At 43.4% G+C, this 18,849-nt stretch overlaps 1 protein-coding gene across 1 annotated transcript in view; it reads left to right on the top strand.

Moving 5' to 3' along the window:
- Positions 1-18,849, top strand: part of LOC106801398 (uncharacterized) — a 64,453-nt gene that overhangs the window by 29,033 nt on the left and 16,571 nt on the right. The window contains exon 3 of the mRNA XM_087434079.1: positions 13,403-13,479. Within this exon, the coding sequence (XP_087290205.1) occupies positions 13,403-13,479 (77 nt within the window). The remainder of the gene's footprint in view (positions 1-13,402; positions 13,480-18,849) is intronic.

The raw sequence follows: 18,849 nt of genomic DNA, 5'->3' as shown, positions 1-18,849 counted from the left end.
CAGTAATAGATATTGTGACCTTCAGCGACGCACTGAACTTCTCTTAGTCTCATTTTTTCCCGTGTATAAAACAGGGTAACAATAGTCGCCTCAGTTACTGAGATGATCAAATGAAATAATGGACCTGAAAGCTTCGGGGTGGGGGGGGACTGTAATGTAGGAGATAGGGAGGCTCTACAATTTTTGGAATTATTTTATTAACTACCTGACACTAATGATTTGATCGTTCTGAACTCTGTTGGTTTCTTAGTTTAAGTTAAACATTCTTTCAGAAACAAGTGATGTCATTAGTACATTCCATTTTTTAAATCAGAGTTAAAATAAGCTTGATCTGACCTGTGTATTTGTAGGGAATGAATGAATGAGTCTTGATAAATTATGGCCTTTTCAAGTCTGAAAAAAGCTTTCTCCGCATGGAGCTCTAATTATGTCTTGGAGAGCATTGAGTACAGATGCCATATCAGATGGGCTGTTCTCTGCGCTTCTGTGCCAGGGAAAATAGTGCTCAAATTTTAGAGTGATTGCACATGTATTTAGCTTTGGAGTTAAGTAGCCTTGGGTTTGAATCCCAGTGTTGCCACTTAGTAAACTATGTTGTTTTTGAGCCTCAATCTTGTCATCTGTTAAATGAGAATAATCCAACCCTTGATTGAGGATTACAGGAGATGATATTCAAGTTCTTAGCTGTGTCTTGTATGTGGCAGGTGCTAAATAAATGCAGCTGTTACTAATAACATTGATAGCTTTAGTAACAGTTGCAACTAAAGGGGGTGAGACTAGAAAATATGAATCTGAATTTGGTGTTTAGTGCCAAAATCAATTAATCAGTATAGAAATCAGTTAATCAACTACTAATGGGTGCCTTGTTTGTGCAAGGGCTGGGGGTGGAGTGGATAAGAAGATATGTAACACCGTTCTTGTCTACTGGGGGAATAAGTCGTGTATGTATAGAAAAAACAAGTAACATACAAGGCAGCTGGGCTTTGGAGGCTGGCAGAGGATTGGAAACAGGGAGGCATCCCAGAGAAGGCCTAGAGCTGATGGAAAAATGCAGCAAGGGAAGTGATATAAAGAATTAAATTTTTAGGGTGACCTTTGGAAGAGGCCAAATGATATATACAAATATGCCTCATTTTTCCTGTTTTATTTTTCCTTTGTCTTCCTGATTCCATCCCAGACCTGCTTAGTGTTTCTGGTCATGATGATGAAGATCCGTCCCCATTGCACATTCCAGAATTTAACATTTTTTTCAGACTTTTCTTTGTGAACAGCTGGCCTTTGGTTGGCCCACACCCTTAAATGACAAGAATTCTCCTAACAGATTCTGTCTCCCCCCTCCCATTTGCTCTGCCTTAGTTTAGGTTTCTGCACTGTAACTGGCTTTTTCAGGAGTTTTATCACATTGAATTGTGGCCGTCTGTTCAGCAGGTGTTTGTTGAGCACCTACTATAGACGGCGGACAGGCAGCATGCTTGGGAGGCCTGGAGAGAAGAAAGATTGATGAGACGGGGTGGTCCCTGCCCCGAGCAGCTCACGTAGTAGGGGAAACAGATGGGCAGAAGGACTCTAGTTAAATGTGATTAGTGCTTTATGTTGGTCGGGTTAGGAAAGACATTTGGCAGGAGCCCCAAATCCCCGAGTCCTCCATCAGCCACTTGCTGCTATGCTTGGTTCACGAAGGCCGTCCGCCTCCCTGAGCAGTCTGGAAACATGTATTCTTTATTAGTAGCTACAGTTCTGATGTGAAATCTCTCTACATGATTCCCTGCTTGGTAAAGTGTTTAAGTAAAAGTACCTTTTGTCACCCCTGCCCAAGCCCAAATCCTCTGCCAAGCAGAAAGTCTAGATGGAAAGAGGAAGTCTAGGGTGAAGAGTCTGATCTCTTCCTCTCCTCCCACAGACTTACACCTCTCCTGCCCTGGGATCTCCATCTCAAAAGGGCACCATCGTCAACCCAGGGCCGGAGAGTACCTTTGACACCTCTGTCTCCCTCACCCCCGTATCTAATTATTCACCAAGTCCTATCAATTTTGTCTCCTCCTGCTTCTCTGCTCCATTGCCATCACCCATGTCCAAGCCCTGTCTCCAACTGTAGGTCAAGACCCAGGTTACTGGGTTCTGAAATCAATTTAGAGGGTCCTTTCCAGTATTAAAAAAAAAAGGAAAAAGAAGTAGATTGGAAAACATTAGAGTGGAGTGCATGCAGTGAGGTTGTGTTTTATTTTTTGAACCTTGTATTTGTGTATAATAAGAGTTTTACGGAAAAAGGTTAACATTGCTAAGGGCTTTACTTACATATATATTGACTTGTTTATCCCCCCATGCGGTAGGTGCCTTTATTATTATCCCTGTTTTACAAGTGAGGACCTGAGGCTCAGGGAAGCTGAGAAACTGGCCCAGGGTCACGGAGAATGCCGGGGTTCCAGCCCAGGCTAGTAGCCTGCCTCTCATAGACTGTGTGTGTGTGTGTGTACGTACTGGGTTGCAGAGTAAAGTGTCTTTCTTATTCTGCAAGTTGTGGAAAAAAAAGTTTCTGTTTGATAGCCATCTGTACTTTCATTCTTACCCCTCTCCCCCCAGATCTCTGAGCTGCAGCCACAGTAACCTTTTACAATGCAAATTGGATGCTAGTTCTCTTCTGCAGCAGGGTCCCATGCTCCTAGGAGAGTGTGCAATCTGTGTGGTCACAAGGCCTCTGCTTTGTGACCTTATCTGGGACCTTATCTCTGCTGGCCTCCTGAGCCTCACAGCTCTTCCTATCTCACAGGCTTTGGACCCCTCTGGGCCTCTGCATACGCTCCATGACCTCTCAGACTCAGTTAGGTCCTTCGTGACCTGCCTCCATGGTACCCTGGACTGCAAGTTCACAGCACTTACTACATCCATAAAGAAATAGTTCCTTGTTCACTTGATGTCTGTCTGGGGGCAGGGGCACATAGATTGGCTCGCGTCCCCAGCCCCCAGGGCAGTGCCTGGCATGTCAATCAATGAGTGCTTACTGGATGTCCCGTTAGCTATGGGTGGCGAAGAAAGGCAGGAGTCTTGTCTTTGGCTGAATTGACTATCTCTATCAAAACATTCCTTACTCTCTTCTTTTCTTCCTGTCTGACCTTTCTAGAAAGCATTTCTTTAATTGGCCATGTTTATTTCTGTAGATGGGTCAAAATCTTTTGAGTGGATTATTGTTTTTTTTTTTGTGGTTATCAATTTTCTTTTTTTTTTTTTTTTTGTGAGGAAGATGAGCCCTGAGCTAACATCCGATGCCAATCCTCCTCTTTTTGCCCAGGAAGATTGGCCCTGGGCTAACATCCATGCCCATCGTCCTCTACTTTATATGGGACGCTGCCACAGCATGGCCTGACAAGCGGTGCGTCGGTGCACGCCCAGGATTTAAACCTGCCAACCCCAGGCTGCTAAAGCAGAGCGCACGTACTTAAGCGCTACACCACTGGGCAGGTGCCTGTGGTTATCCTTTAATCCAGTGGATTCTCAGTGTACTGTTCTAACCAGATGAAGAGCTACCGGCCCACATTTGTTGGGCAAATCCCTTTGGGGATGGGCAGCGTGGTCTAGTAAAAGGGTCTTGAACCCCCATCAAGAGATAGAGGCGCTGGCTGCACCACTTCTTTGCAATTCAGCCATGAGACAGCTTCCTGGTCCATAAAATGGGGGTGATGATAGCATACTCACCTACATCCGGGCTGATCATGACAATCAGGGGAGATAAACTGTGTGTGAAAGGTACATGACATAGCAGTGTTGGCTGTTCAGGAAGGTGGTGGTTTGGTTTTTCCTCCCTTCTGACATGGGTCTCCTTGTGCTTGACAGTGTAGGTTTGTGATGCTTGCTGCTCACTGGGAGAGGCCCTGTAGACCCCGGGGTATCAGGCCCAGCCAAGGTCAAGAGCAGTTCTCTCATCTATAGAGCAGCTATAGCCCTGGGCCAAAGCCATTCAAATTCCTCTCTGTGTTCACATATTGGTGATTTTTAAAACCTTGGTGTTTGACCTTGGGGAGCTTTCTGGCCTAGATTAGTGCGGTGATAACTCTGGATTCCGCTTTGGCCCTGAAATCTTAACTATGGTGATAATTATAGCTTTCGTTTATGGAGCGTCTGCCATATGTCAGATGTGCGCTCAGAGTGTCCGTGATGCATTACCTCATCCCACCAACTTTGTGAAGTAGGTGGTGGACTCCTCATTTTGCAGAAGAGGAAACTGAGGCCCAGTGAGTTGGAGAAACTTGCCAAGGTCTTCCAGTTGGAGTTTTTTATGGCACAACTTTATCATTTTGTTATGATAGTTACAATGATAATGTAACTATCATTATCATAGATAGTTACAACTATCCTATTAATTTTTTTTTAATTAGGAGATAATGACTGTTAGCTCCTTGAGAGCAAGTTTTAATAGTTGACTTTTGTCTCTTCCATATGGTCTGTGTGCTTGATTGGTGTAATCCAACTTTTGCTGGGTGAGATTCTTGCTCAGGAGGTCTGGTTGTCCCGGGCCAGTGTTCTGTTCCCATGGTGGACTCTGCAGGGGTCTCCTTCGCTCTGGAGGTGCTTCCTGCTCCATCTGTTCCCCGCCAGGGGTGGAGTGGGTGCTAACTGGATGGAGTGCACCTTCTGGAAATAGGAGCCGATTTTCTCTCCTCCCGACTTCTTTTTATTTTTAAATCCTTCTAGTTGTTTCCTCTGGGCTGCATCCATTTTCCCTCTTTACTGCTGCAGTTTATTGCTCTTTGCTGGCACCTTTATTTTTATTTTCCAGACTTGCCTGAAATGCATCTTGATTGTTGCATCTGTAGATGTTTAAAGCCTTGTACTTTGTTACTGATGATTTCCCTCATTTTGCAGAATTCCATTTGGTTGCAAGTCTGTTTTGCAAGACCCTGCTTCTTTCCCTTCCGTCATTAAATTTTAATATTCTTCTCTTCCTGCTCTTTTATAGAAATTTGTGTTTTATTTTTTAGATTGTAATAATGGACCTTCAGTACCTTACAGTTTGACTTCCTGTCAGAGTGACTTGTTTTTAGAATCTTCTGTTTACGGAGCAGAGGGCACCTTTATGGTGTCCTTGTTCTTTCTGAAAGGCGAATCTGTCCATGTCATTTTGGTATTCTTCTACCTTAGTTGGCTCTTGTAAGATCAGTTCTGAACACCCCGTCACAGTGTGGGGGACCGCTGGGGTCCCTCTCCCTGCCGCCCCTCCAGCCCCCCCTCACCTGCCATGACTCCCTGCTCCCCACCACACTAGACCAGCAATTCTCAAACTTGTCATTTCAGGATCCCTTTAAAAATCCTTAAAAATTTAGTGAGAGTCCCTGAAGAACTTTCAACTATGTGGATTATATCTAGCAATATTTACTGTATCAGAAGTTGAAGTTGAAAGGTTTAAAAATACTTATTAAATTAGTTTAAATATAGCACTGATAAACCCATTATATGATAATATAAATAACATTTTAAATGAAAAATAACTATTTCCGAAACAAAATCATTTAACGAGAAGAGTGACATTGTTTTACTTGTTTCCAGATCTCCTTAATGTCTGCCTTAATGGAAGACAGCTGGATTCTCATCAATGCTTTTGCATTCATTCTGTTGCAATATGTTGTGTTGGTTGAACTGCATAAAGAAAATACAGCCTTACACAGAAATGTAGTTGGAAAAGGGAGGAATATTTTAATAACCTTTTCAGTTAGTTGTGGATAGTCTTTGAAACTACATCAGAGCTTGACAAGTAGTAGTTTCTTAAAGGTTTGTTGCAGGAGAAAATCTGAAACCATATCGGTGAACTTTTCATACCCTGTTAGATTAAAATCTGTTGGTTTATCTTGCACTTTGAAAGGATCTTTTATGCATCATTTTGTAACATCATGCATCATCTGGAAAATACCACATTTGTTAATGTTACTATCACACTCATCTGTAAAGTCCTTAAGTATTGGGATGCTCTAGGCTCATAGGGACAGATGCACGTTTTCCAAAATTTTAATTTTTGCTTGAAAGCTCAAAAATTTTTTTTTTTTTTAGCAACAGATACCATCAGTTTTCCTTGAAGTAACAAGCTCACTTTATCATTTTTGAGAAAATATCTACCAATACCCAAAACTGAATAACTCTAGTTTTTATGTGTCTGTCATTCCTTCAAGTAAAAATGGTGTTCCAGGAAAAAGCGTGGCTAATTCAGCTTGCAGCTCAGTCAGACCAGTGCTTTTTCCTCCCTACAACCATCATAGTTTGGCTTGCAGCAGATGTGCGTTATGAGTGCTTACTATTTTGTCACATGGGCTATTAAAAAGATGTGTACTCAACGGTCGATAGTTAATAAAATTAATTAATTTTACTGATTTGTCAAGGACAGTCTTAGGTGAAATTGACTTTTTTTCTTTTCTTTTTAAACCCTGAATGTGTGGTGGTGGAGAATACAATGAGTACTAATAGAGTCAGATGCCACTGCCTCAATTCTTGCTAAGGCACCAGTATTTACCCACCATTGCTTTACAGTCGAAGATAGTTTTGACCTTGCAGGACCCTCACAAAGGGTTTTGGACCACACTTTGAAACTTATTGGATAAGACCAAACTGCTCATCAATCATCTGCACCCTCTGATCTCTTGCTTCCCACCTGCTTGGAACACTCATCTGCACCACCTCTCCATGCTGTGTGAGTGTGCGTATATACACGTGTATACGTATGTGTGTGTATATATATATCTATGTGTGTGTGTATCACTTTAGTTAATACTAGTACTAATCATGTGTGCGTGGGTCTCTTCCAGTAGACTGTAGACTGTGAGCCAGGTTTCATGTTTATCTTGGTGGCGGTAGTACCAAGTACTGTGCCTAGTAAGTGTTAACTCATTAAATGTTAGCTATCTTCATCATCATCGTGTCGTTATTGCATGGGCTTAATAAATAATTTTTGGACTAATGACGAGTTTGGGTTAGTATTTTCCCAGGGTTTCCTTAGGAGGTTGGTTCTCCACGATGTCAGTAAATGTTAAGCATGAAAGGGCATCTGTGGTTAACTAGGTTTGGGAATGCTCAAACAGGTTTTTAAAGGAAGAATTTCCTAGATCCTTTATTGTGTTAATGTGCATTGTGAATCTTTAAGGGGATAGAAGGCTACAGAATGTCGTATTTCCCAAATTGAGTAACTTGTGAACCTTCTTTTCTTAGCATATCTCATAGGATTATGTTCCTTGGAATTTTCTATGGGAAATAATCATGTAGCCTGGCTTTTCTATTTTTATAAATGAGGAAATTGACTACCTATGTTCATTCATGCATTAATTATACCTCAGATATTTAATGGGTACCTCTAAGGTTAGATGGACACTGGTAGATTTGAGGATACAATGGCAAGCAAAAAAGACAGACTTGGGAGAAAATGTGAATACACTATTTGTATGGAGTAGGTGGTCAAGTGGGAGATTCAAGTGTTCATCAACTGATCACCCGAAATTACAAGTATTATGTGAATGGTATGTTGGAGGGTATGCAGTGCTAAACCACTGGCTTTTGTTTTTCCATTTTCAAAGCCCTGCCAGATCTGTTTAGATGTTACTCTCAGTACTTTGCCACTGCTGGCATCCGTGTGATCCACACAACTGATGAAGATCAGTAAAGATGTGGGCCATTTGTCCAGCTGTATTATCCGGGAGCACAGCATGTTGGAGATAAGGTCTTTTAAAAAGTGAACCAACTTCCTCTTAGTCCCTGGCACAGAGTAGGTGCTTATATTTATTGATTGGTTGAACAAAGAATGAATCAATGTGCTCAGAAAAATCTGGACTAAATGACAAAGCCCATACAGTGGTCTCATCACCCCAGTGCCCAAACTCGCTGTGCTGTGCAGGGTGGACTGAATAAAAGCACATAACATGCTTTTCATGCTCCTCTGCTCTGACCTGGCCTGTTTTGGAGGGAACCAGTGACTCTTCCCTTCTCCTCCATGCAAAACAAAATAGAAAACAGAAAAACACACCCTATTTTTCTATTTTGACTCAATGCTGCCCACACATTGGGGAATATGTTAATATACTCTTTATATGAATAAATAATCAAAGGACATGATGTTGATACAGTAAGATTGGCCTTGGTCTTCTGCCTGCTTGGACAGGTGATAATAGCAGGAGTGTTTTGCAACAGAATAGCCTTGGAGTCAGGACTTTGGTAAGAAGATTAAGTCAGTGTTTCATTTGATGTTTCATTCGTCAAAGTCACCTACAGAGAAATCAGACGTTTACAGGTTTATTAACCAGTGCTTTTGGTTCTTGGCATGTGACCGACACGACTTTGGGCTGGGTGAGCTCTGGGAATGCATAAAAATCTCCCATTATGTCTCCCCACCCAACGTATGGATAGATAGACAGGAAAACATTTACCAGCTCAGATTACTTCCTTATTTCAAATCCTGAAACTTCTTCAGCCACATCATGTTCCTGCCAGAGTCTGAAAACTAATAGTCTTTAGAGAGGTCTGGGGTTGAGTGGAGTCACTTAGGGAATGACACGCCTCTGGGCTGCTGATTTTCCAGGTGTTGCTCTGAGATTGCATTAAGAAAATTCTCAGGAAGTTTTGGTCCTCTTGATTTCTAATTTTGTGATTGATTTAGAATTGCAGCAATATCATGAGTTGCTAATTTTTTAAAAGGTAATTTTCTTTTCTTTGTAAAAGTAATTCATACTAATTGTAGAAATTTGGAAAAATATCAAAAGGCATAATGCCGAAAATTACCCATAATTCTGGTATTCAGGGCTAATCACTACAAAACATTTTGTTGTATTTTTATGTGCATAATTAAGATTACTGTGTATAAATTTTGATTTCTACTTTTTCTATTTAGCATATGGATATTTTCTCTTGCATTGAGAGCAGTACAGCCTAGGAGCTTGTATTAGTTTCCTGTGGTGGCTGTGACAAATTTCCACAAACTGGGTCGCTTAAAACAACAGAAATCTATTCTCTCACCATTCTGGAGGCCATAAGTCCAAATCAAGATATAGGCAGGCCTGTGCTCCCTCTGGAAGCTCTAGGGGAGAGCCCATTTCTTGCCCCTCCAAGTTTCTGGTGGCTGCTGACATTCATTGGCATGTGGCCCCGTCACTCCAATATCTGTCTCTGTTTTCATGTGGCTTCCTCATTTGTGTGTGTGTGTGTGTGTGTGTGTGTGAGAAGTGTCCCTCTGCCTCTCTTATAAGGGCACTTGTGATGGCATCTAGGGCCCACCCAAATAATTGAGGACATCTCCTCATCTTAAGATTCTTCTCTTAATCACGTCTGCAGAGACCCTTTATCTGTGTGTGGTAACATTTACAGGTTCCAGGATTAGGACCTGATATCTTTGGGCCCATTATTTAGCCTCCCACAGAGTTTAAGAGCGTGGATTTAGGGGCCGGCCCAGTGGCGCAAGAGGTTAAGAGCGTGGATTTAGGAGCCAGTCTGTGTGGGTTGAAATCCCAGTGCCATCTGTTACTAGCAGGATGACCTTGGGCAAGTGTCTTAACTCTTGGTGCCTCCATTGTCTTATTTGTGAAGTGGGCACAATAACAGTACCTACCTCATTGAGTCAGTATAAGGATTAGAAGGGTTCACATATGTAAAACACCTAATAAGCTTAGGATAGTGTCTGGCTCATGTAAGGATCAGCTGTTATTATTGTAGTTGTTATTTTTTGGGGGAATTCTTTGTAAAATGTCATTTTAATGGCTGCATAAAACTTTATGAGTATATCATAATTTATTTAATCATTTCCTTTTGTTAGCTATTAAGTTTATTTCCAGTTTTCTAATCTCGTATATAACACTGTCATGGATACCTTTGAGCATTAAGTTTTGTCTCCATTTCAGATTCATTCCCTAGCATAGAGTTCTGAAAATGGAATTACAATGTCAAAAGGTATGTACGATTTTTAGCCACTTAATAAGAATTTGCCAAATTGCTTTCCAGAAAGACTGTGTCTGTTACACTCCTACCAGTAGTTGAAATGATGGATGTGCCCATTTTATTGTGGCCGTACCATCATCGGGTGTCATCATTTTAAACATTCTCAGGTGTTTTGACATGGTCTGCCCTTTAAGGCTGAGATGTAACATAGCAAAGGGACTCAACATAGTGATTCCTTTAGCAAGGGGTATTCAAGGCCAGAAAACTTCTAATGAGAAATGAAATCCTTGCCTTGTCAAGTCTCCAAGTGCCTTCTCCAGGTTATGAAGCCTGGAAATTTCCTGAGTATTTCCACGGTTACGGGGAGGGGTATTGAGGGAGAGGATATGTTACTAGCAGACAGTGCTAGGTACACAAGGATTTTAATAAAACAGTTTTGTTTCTTTTCTGAAACTTGGACACTGGAACCTTGGACCATTTGATGGGATGAGGGAGGCACACTTGAACAGAACGCAGATCAATTTAATCACCTTACAACTAAAGCCATGTGAGGGACAGGCTGATGGGGTGGGGAGGGCCCATCTCCTGCACTGCCTGCCAGGTAAGGTGGGAGACCAGCCCTGGGAAGGGCTGAGGGAACAGTCTGCAGCTACTCTTTGCACACCTGCCACCTGCTAGCCTCCTTTCCTTTCCTAGGGGTTGTGCGTTGCAGTCTGGTCTTAGCCAGCCCAGGCCTCTGGGCTATAGAGGAAGAGTAGGGGTCCAGAGTGTGTCTGCTCAAACGGTCCTACTTCAGAGGTCATTTGGTCCACTGCTCTTCAGACCATCTGTGGTGAAAGTGATTGGTGTTTTCCCCCCAGTGGTGAATTGATATGAGTGTACAGTGCACCCCATGTGTAACTAGTCACACACAAATTCAACAATACCCAAACCATTTGTAGTGGGCTAAGTGGTAACCCCAAAGATGTGTCTGTGTCCAAATCCCAGGAACCTGTAAATGTTACCTTATTTGGAAAAAGTGTCTTTGTAGACGTGATTAACTTAAGGATTTTGGGATGAGGAGATCATCTTGGATTATCCAGGTGATCTCTAAATGCCATCATAAGTGTCCTTATAAGAGAGCAAGAGGGAGATGTGAAACACGCATACAGAGGAGGAGGCAGTGAAGTGGAGTGATGTGGCTATAAGCCAAGGCATGCTGACAGCCACCAGAGGCTGGGAAAGGCGAGGAAGAGATTCTTTCCTAGAGCTTGTGGAGGGAGTGTGGCCCTGCCTACACCTTGATTTCAGGCTTCTGGCCCCAGAACTGTGCAAGAATAAATTTTTGTTCTTTTTACACCACTTAGTTTGTGGTAATTTGTTATGGCAGCCACAGGAAACTCATATACCAATCTATGTTCTGTTCAACAAGACAGTGCCATTGCTTGGCAGTGTAGCAATATCAGTATGCTATGAACTATGCTAGAAAATAGCAATATGCTATAAAAGCTTCTAGGCTTCTCTTAATTTCTCTACTTATCTTGTTGTGAACCAGCAGCAAAGAGTTGGTGGATGGCACCGCTTTGTAGATTACCCTTTGAGTCCCACTGGTCTAGTTGCCCTACCTTTACCGATGAGGAAACTGGGGCCCAGAGAGGATGTGGTAAGACTGGATTAGAGCACAGGTACCTCTATGGCTTGGAATGGATAGACGTGATGTGGCATCAGCCTCCTGGGGGCCAGGTCTGGGGTGAGTGGACAGGAGAGCTGCCCTTTGGCCTGTTCTGTGGGCCAGCTAGTGTCCCTGTCACTATTCTGTACCCTGCTGAGTGAAAGCTGATGCTCCACTGAGCCCTGGAGCACTGAGCTGCTTAGAAGGCCCAGAAACCAGGGGAAATTTGTAAAGCCTTTGCTGCAGCTAATGAGCCAACAGCAGCAGGCAAAGGACCCTGTCGAGGGTAAAGGTCATAGCTTCCTGTCAATTTAATTTCCAGCTGACTGCTTGAGCCTTTGTAGTTTGGGTCATATTTTCCCTCTGCAGCCCAATTTTAAATTTCTACATTTTCTATATGGTAATTATCTCTTAGAGAATATGGGATTAAACCACAGTCTTCTTGACTCTTATGCTGCTTGAATAAAGTCCATCCAACTTGGCATTCAGGGCCGCCTGAAGAACTTTCTCCTTTCTATCCCTGCCTCTCACCCCTCCCTTTTATACACCTTAGTCTTTAAACTTCACCAAAATCATTGCTCCCCAGTAGAGGGGACTAGAAGAAGTTAGATTCTTGAAGCCCTACAGTAGGTGAGTTTGTGGTTGACCAACTGAAGAACCAATGGAAAAGTATGGCAAGGGGGTAGTGGGCATCAATCTTTGAAGATCTCAGGAAAAAAAATCTTCACATTTACTAAAATAGACTAAAAAGATATCATAAGCAGCTAGTCACCAGCATGACTAGCACGTGTACTAAGTCATCCAGCCCATATGAGCCACCAGACAGCTGTAGCCACATGAGTAAACCAGACACAACCAGAAGGAAAAAACCCCTGGCTGAGCCCAGCACTGATTGTTGACCCACCAAACCAAGAGTAAATAAAATGTTTATTGTTTAAGACAAAAAAAAAAAATAAAAGGCCGGCCTAGTAAATCAAGACTTATCTTTGAGTTGTTACACTTCTTATTTTAGTGATGATAGGCATTGTGGTTACTCAATTATTCCTTGCTTGCTATAGACACTTTTCAGAGTCTCCCACCTTTGTATTTTCAATGACGTTCTTATTTATTTTGTTTTGTTATGAAGAATGCCCATACTTAAGACCCCTTTTCCCTAGTATCTGGGCCTCCATCTTAGTATTTAATACTGCTGGGATTTTATGAATTATTTGTTGGGTCTATTCCCTGGGTCTCACACATCTCTCTCTCTTCTCCTCTCAGATATTATGGGACAGTAGTTCAGAGGCCCGGGTCACTTTCTTTCATCTTTTTTAATTTTTCCCAAGGCTTTGTTTCCAAAGCCTCTATTTCTCACTGTCTACTTTTGTTTCCTTTTCTAGTCCCAACCCTGGATCTCTTATTCTTGGATCAGTGATTTTTGTTGCAAGGAACAGAAGTGCTCCCATGCCAGCTTATGTTAGCAGAGGGTTTGTTATAGGAATCTCAGGAACGCAGGGAACAAAGCTTGACCAGCCTGCTGGGAGCTGGAGTGGGAAGGGCCTTCTAACTCAGGAGTGACACCAACCTGCTCATCTCCTGTCTATCTGTGTGTCTGTCTGTCTGTCTGTTTCTCTGGATCAGGGCTCACCACTGCCTGTCTAAGTGCACATCTTTGTTCTCAAATGAGGGAAGAAGAGAGGGAGGCAGTGTGGCTGACAGTGACAAGTGTCCATCCCCAAGCCAGTCACTTGGGGGAGGGGAGCCGTGTGACTGCCCTCTCAATACCAACTGGGACTAGGGGCGGTATCCAAAAAAGGGGTCTGTGTAAGGGTAGCCACCCTTAAACTTATTATACTTCTTCTTCTGGTTTCTCAACAGGAATAACTGAAGTCACCTTTACTGGAAATCAGTTTGCTGAAACTATTGAAAGAGCCATTCTTGAAGTTGAAGAAAAGGTAAAAGAAAGTAAATTTGTGTCTGCTAACATTCTCTTATAAGAGGATGTTTGGGGAGGGATTGCTGTGCCTGTCATTCTTCACACATGCCCAGGTCGGTATGTCATATTATACCCTTCCTCTCTGCCTGGCCAAGTTCCCATTCATCCCTCCTTCACCTTTATCAAATGCCACCTCCTTGGAAATGAAGGCTTTTGCTTCCACCCTGGCTGGCAGTGATTTCTCCTGCTTTTGAACCCCTATAATACTATCTCCTTCTTACTGACATGTATTCTCGTGGGCTCTATCTTATCATTTGTGCCCCTCCTCTGGCCGTTCCTCTCCCATAGCTGTATCGAGTGTAGGGGCTCCTTCTCTGTGACACCCTCCATCCTAGTGTTTCCACACTTCATTATACATTCATGCACCGCATAACAGCATTTTGGTCAACAACGAACTGCATGTACGATGGTGGTCCCATAAGATTAGTATCATGCAGCCTAGGTATGTAGTAGGCTATACCACGTAGGTTTGTGTAAGTATACTTTACGATGTTCACACAACGACAGAATCACACTGCTGCCATCACAAACCCTGGGGGCTCTGTCTCTTACCGCCCCCCCCCCCCCAGCCCCCAGGGTTCCTTCCAGGTAGGGGAGCCTTGCACTTCCATTGAGAAATGCAATCTGACCCTGGTGTTCCCCCAACCCCCGCCAGGCAGCTTTCTTAAAAGCAGGTATCTTCCTCCAAGAACTTTCAGTCAGTCTTGTACATTTTATTTTTGTTAGGGCTTATTGAAATGCAGGAAAATTAATTAGTTTACATTAATGCTGCACTGTCTCACTCTATGAGTAAGCTGGAAGACACTAACAGAGGTTTGATCAGCCTAATCTAGCTGTATCTAATGATGTTCTTTCCCTCCTTTCTTCTTTAAATAATTGTAAATGGTTCTATCAATCAAGGCGGCACAGTGCAGACCTTTATTGCCATGTGGAATTGTTTAGTTAAATGTGATTTTTTAAAAATGGCTCAACTTTTAATTAAAAAGCAGATTGTCAAATGACATTTTGATTTGTCTTTTGACGTGGGAATTGGAAAACAGACCCATCATGATAGGAAACCAGGTTCTAGTCCAGAAGGAGGCATATTAACTTAGAGTAGGTTTTCAGTGAGTCATTGTTTTCCTAAAATAGGCCACCTTCTCTGGTCTTTTTGTTGAGAGAGAGAGACCTTCCTCTGTGTCTGATACCACCTTAGGTTAACGTATTTTCTAGGGGAGACTGTAACCTGGAATGCCCCAAACAGGGTGTAACTGTCAGGGCTCAGGTCTAGATACCAAGACCCTTCTCCTAGGATTCCTTGAAAACATCAGTATCAAGAAATCAGCAAACCTATTATGATGCTTGTAATTGAAGAAAATATGAGGCTACATACTTCTACATACATACTGCCCCAAAGCTGCGATCTGCCTTACTACTGAGGGTCATCCTAGAAGCAGCCTGCATGTGTTCTGGCTGAGTTTGGCCCCATAAGCTCACGTGCTGCACCCTACCTTGAGCTGGCACGGTGGCAGGACATCTAAGCACCCCCAGAGGAGGGCAGGAAGGGTCACCAGCGAGGCCAGCCCCAGGCGTCCGTCACTCCACACGACTCCTCTGTGCTTTGTAGCACTTTTCATACGTTTTATAGTAGTTAGCAAACTTGGATATCTCAGGGGCACCTCAAGTTTAATGGGTCTGCATTTTGACTCTTGGTCTCTGTCTACCACGGCCCCTTTCCAGACCTCCCTGCTCCCCATCTTATTAAGGTGCACAATTGTTAACTCACTTTTTCAAGCCAGAAACTGGGGAGTTGTCTGTTAACACTTACCTTTGTCTTCCTGCACATCATCAGGTCCTAACAATGCTTCTCCTAAAGTAGATCTTGAATTCATCTACTGCGTTCCCGCATTCATCTCCAAGTCCATGACACCATCATTTGCCTAGGTTACCGCAAAAGACTGTGGACTGGTTGCCCTGCTTCCACTTTCCCTCCATTCTGCTCATGACTTTGGACCCGGGGTGATCTTTAAAATACTTGTGCTATCATTTCACTCCCTTGCTCAAACCTGTCAATAACCTCCTCCTGCACTTGGATGAATCCCATAAGCCCAGTGTGGACCATGGAGAGGACTGCACAGTCTGGGCCCCAGACTTGGCTAGAGATCCCACAGCTTTGTTGACATCATGTTGAAGTAGTGTGTGAGATACTTTTCTCTTTCACTCTTGGCTTCCTTGGCAGATTGCAATGACTTCGATTTTCCACATGCAATAAAGTAACTGTCAGGCTCTCAAAGGTATACTTAGAATGGATATTGTGTTCTAGGAAATGGTACAGGAAGTGATTTGTTCCTCCAGACCCCAGAATATCAACCCCTAGAACACAAAGGTGGACCACTATTTCATTTGGAACCTTCTTAAGTAAACCAATTAAAATTCTAAGAGCCAGCTCTGATGGCCTAGTGGTTAAAGTTCGACGCACTCCACTTCGGCGGCCTGGGTACGCTTCCCAGGCACAGAACCACACCACTCATGTCAGTAGCCATGCTGTGTTGGTGGCTCACACAGAAGAACTAGAAGAACTTAGTATCTATACACAACTGTGTACTGGGGCTTTGGGAGGGAGAAAAAAAAGGAGGAAGATTGGCAACAGATGTTAGTGAAGGGCGAATCGTGCCCTGCAAAAAAAAAAAAAAAAAAAAATTCTAACACCCACGCTAATCCTCAAGCAGTCCCCTTACCAAATATTTTGGTATAAAAATGTGCAACAACATTTTAGCTCAGGAAATCACGAGTGAAACTTGGTTCCAGGCTGGTAGAAGAAAAGACTGACATTCTACAGGCAGGGAGAGAAAGAAACAAACTAAATATTAGTATATAGCTCTCCTTTTTAAGCAGAATTCTGCTATCCTGAAACCTATATGTTTACCTTGGTCTTGAGCTTTACTTTCGTGTGTGTGTTTGTGGAACCAGGTACACAAACACACACCTGAAAAGGGATTCTGTCTTAGTTGAGTGACACTTTCCATTTTCCCCAGCCTTCCGTTCAAGGTAATTCATGGGAATACTGAAATTCCAGCTTAATTTTGGTTTATTGTGGCCTCAAATTAAGACAACTTTTCTATGATCTGAACTTGAAATTTTTTATAGTACTAGTTTGATGAGTCACCTGATGTGTTACAAGCAAAGACTGTAATAGGAATACCAGGCAAGGTGACCTGAATACAGTGTGATGAGCGCCATGGTGGGGTTTGTTACCAGATGTCATGGGAGCACAGAGATGAGCCCCTCACTCACTTGGGGGGCAGAAAAGTCATGAAATGCTTTCAAGAGTATGTGATGCTAGAGATGGGTCTTGAAGGAGGAGTGTGCCAAGTGGAATGAGTGACTGGGAGAAAAGCAATGGAAAAGGGCATTTCAGACAGCTGTGTGGGTGGAGGCTCTGGAGGTCAGCACGGGCATGGCATGCCATGGCCGCTGCAGTGGAAGGCATGAGGTGGAGTTGGGGGCTAAGGGTTGACAGGGGCTGGATCATGCAGTGGAATGCCCCTGTGGAATTTTACTCTGGGGAGTTACTGGATCAGATTTGTCTTTACAGTAGGGATTCTGTAGGCTTGGTCTCTACTTCTAAGGCTTCTCCTGAATGGCAGTGTCCAAATCAGACACACAAGTCCTTCTATCAGTTCCTGTAGGTGTGAGTCTCAAAATTCCATGGACTTCCAAGTTTAAGGTATGACAACAGGCTATCTACTGGTAATCCCAAAGACATTATTAAAAGTTACTCAAATGTGGTTGGTGTTAAATTAGCACCCTGCTGGAGTTTATAGTTGACTCTATTTTGTATTCCATTGGGAGTCCAGCTGCCTCGCCATGCTCGGCAGTGATGAGTTTCAGCCTCCTCCGGAGCATGGACATACACAGGGCGTTGGAGTTCCTGTAGATCTTGGAAATGGCATTCTAACGGTGCAACAGCATTACAAGATGTTGTCACAAATTCAACATGCTGAATTTGTGACAATTTTTAATTGCTTAGGAATCTGGATGTTTAATTATCAATTACTGTTAGCTTGGCTTTCTCATTATTAGTTTAGAATGATTTGGCTAGGTGGTAACCTTGAAGTGTGAAGTGATGCATATTTACACCAGCGATATTTTTTGGCTTAACAGTGACTTTAAAACATGTATGAGGTTGAAATGAGTCATCTATATGCCTTTGCTAAAGAAGATGTATACATGCCCTGCATTTGCTTCTGCAGTGATTCCTCACAATTGTTACCACATTCTTTTTCGCTGGTAAGGAGAAAGTGTATGGGATGGGCACGTTGTAGCATCCTTTGCCTTGCCTCCACAGGTAGTGATTTCAGGATTTAGCAATGTTTGTATTATCTGGGGCTTGAGAAGATGGAAGGTAAGGCAGGGAAACACGGGGTAGGAGGCTGTTGCAGAAATCCTCGTGAATGAGGATGAGGGCCTGACCTAGTGGTAGTGAGGATGGAGAAGGGGGGATATGTTTGAGAGATGTTTAGGATAAGGGACCGTTAGGACTTCGGGAACAACTTGATGTAGGGAATGCAGGAGAGAGGAGGTGCCCAGGAAAACCCCCAGACTTCGGGGTTGGGGAACGTTAGTAAGAGGAACAGGCTTCTATCTTTTTGGCAAATTCTGAACCCCTGGTGGGGGCAGTGGACAAAGAATGATTAACTTTTTAAAAAGATAGAGGAAGGAGGGCTATTTTACAGGCATAACTGTAGGCAAAAGGGCAATTAATTTTGAGTAAGGGGCAGTTTTCTCCGCGGCGAGAGGACGTAAAGCAGGCTGAGATGAGAAGATGGGCATAGGCACGTGTGGGCTTGTTCTGCCACGACGTGCAGAGGGACAGAAGTCTGACTGCTTGACGTGATGTAGGCTGGGAGTGGGCGCCTAGAAGGCCAGGCCACGTTTGCGCTGGGGGCCACTGAAGGCTTTTCAGTTAGAGGACTAAGGTCAGACCTTTGTTTAAGTGAAACCATTCTGTCTGGAGACTGAGGAATCAGGTTGGAGGCAGGAATATGTCTGGTGAGGGTGATGAGGGACCGCAGTGATGGCAGGGAGACCATGCAGGCTGGGGCGCATGTGCCTGTCTGTGCAGCATATATTTCTTTTGGGGGAGGTGGGATACAGAATCTAGAGTCAGTGCGGAAGGGCAATAATCAGACTGTAGTAAGCTATTAGACAGGAGTGGGGTGCGGGTAGCGGGGGAAGGCAGAGTTGAAGGTGACTTGGAAACCCTGCCCTCTTGAGGTGACTGGGTTTGCCTTAGTCAGCAGCAGCCCACAGTGGTCTGCAGGGACGAGCTCACTGCTGACCTGGGGGA

Source organism: Ceratotherium simum, chromosome 7 (assembly GCF_057802395.1).
Source record: "Ceratotherium simum simum isolate JZ-2026a chromosome 7, ASM5780239v1, whole genome shotgun sequence".
NCBI lineage: Eukaryota > Metazoa > Chordata > Mammalia > Perissodactyla > Rhinocerotidae > Ceratotherium > Ceratotherium simum.
The sequence above is the reverse complement of the archived record's forward strand: the minus strand, read 5'-3'. Positions and strand labels throughout refer to the sequence as shown.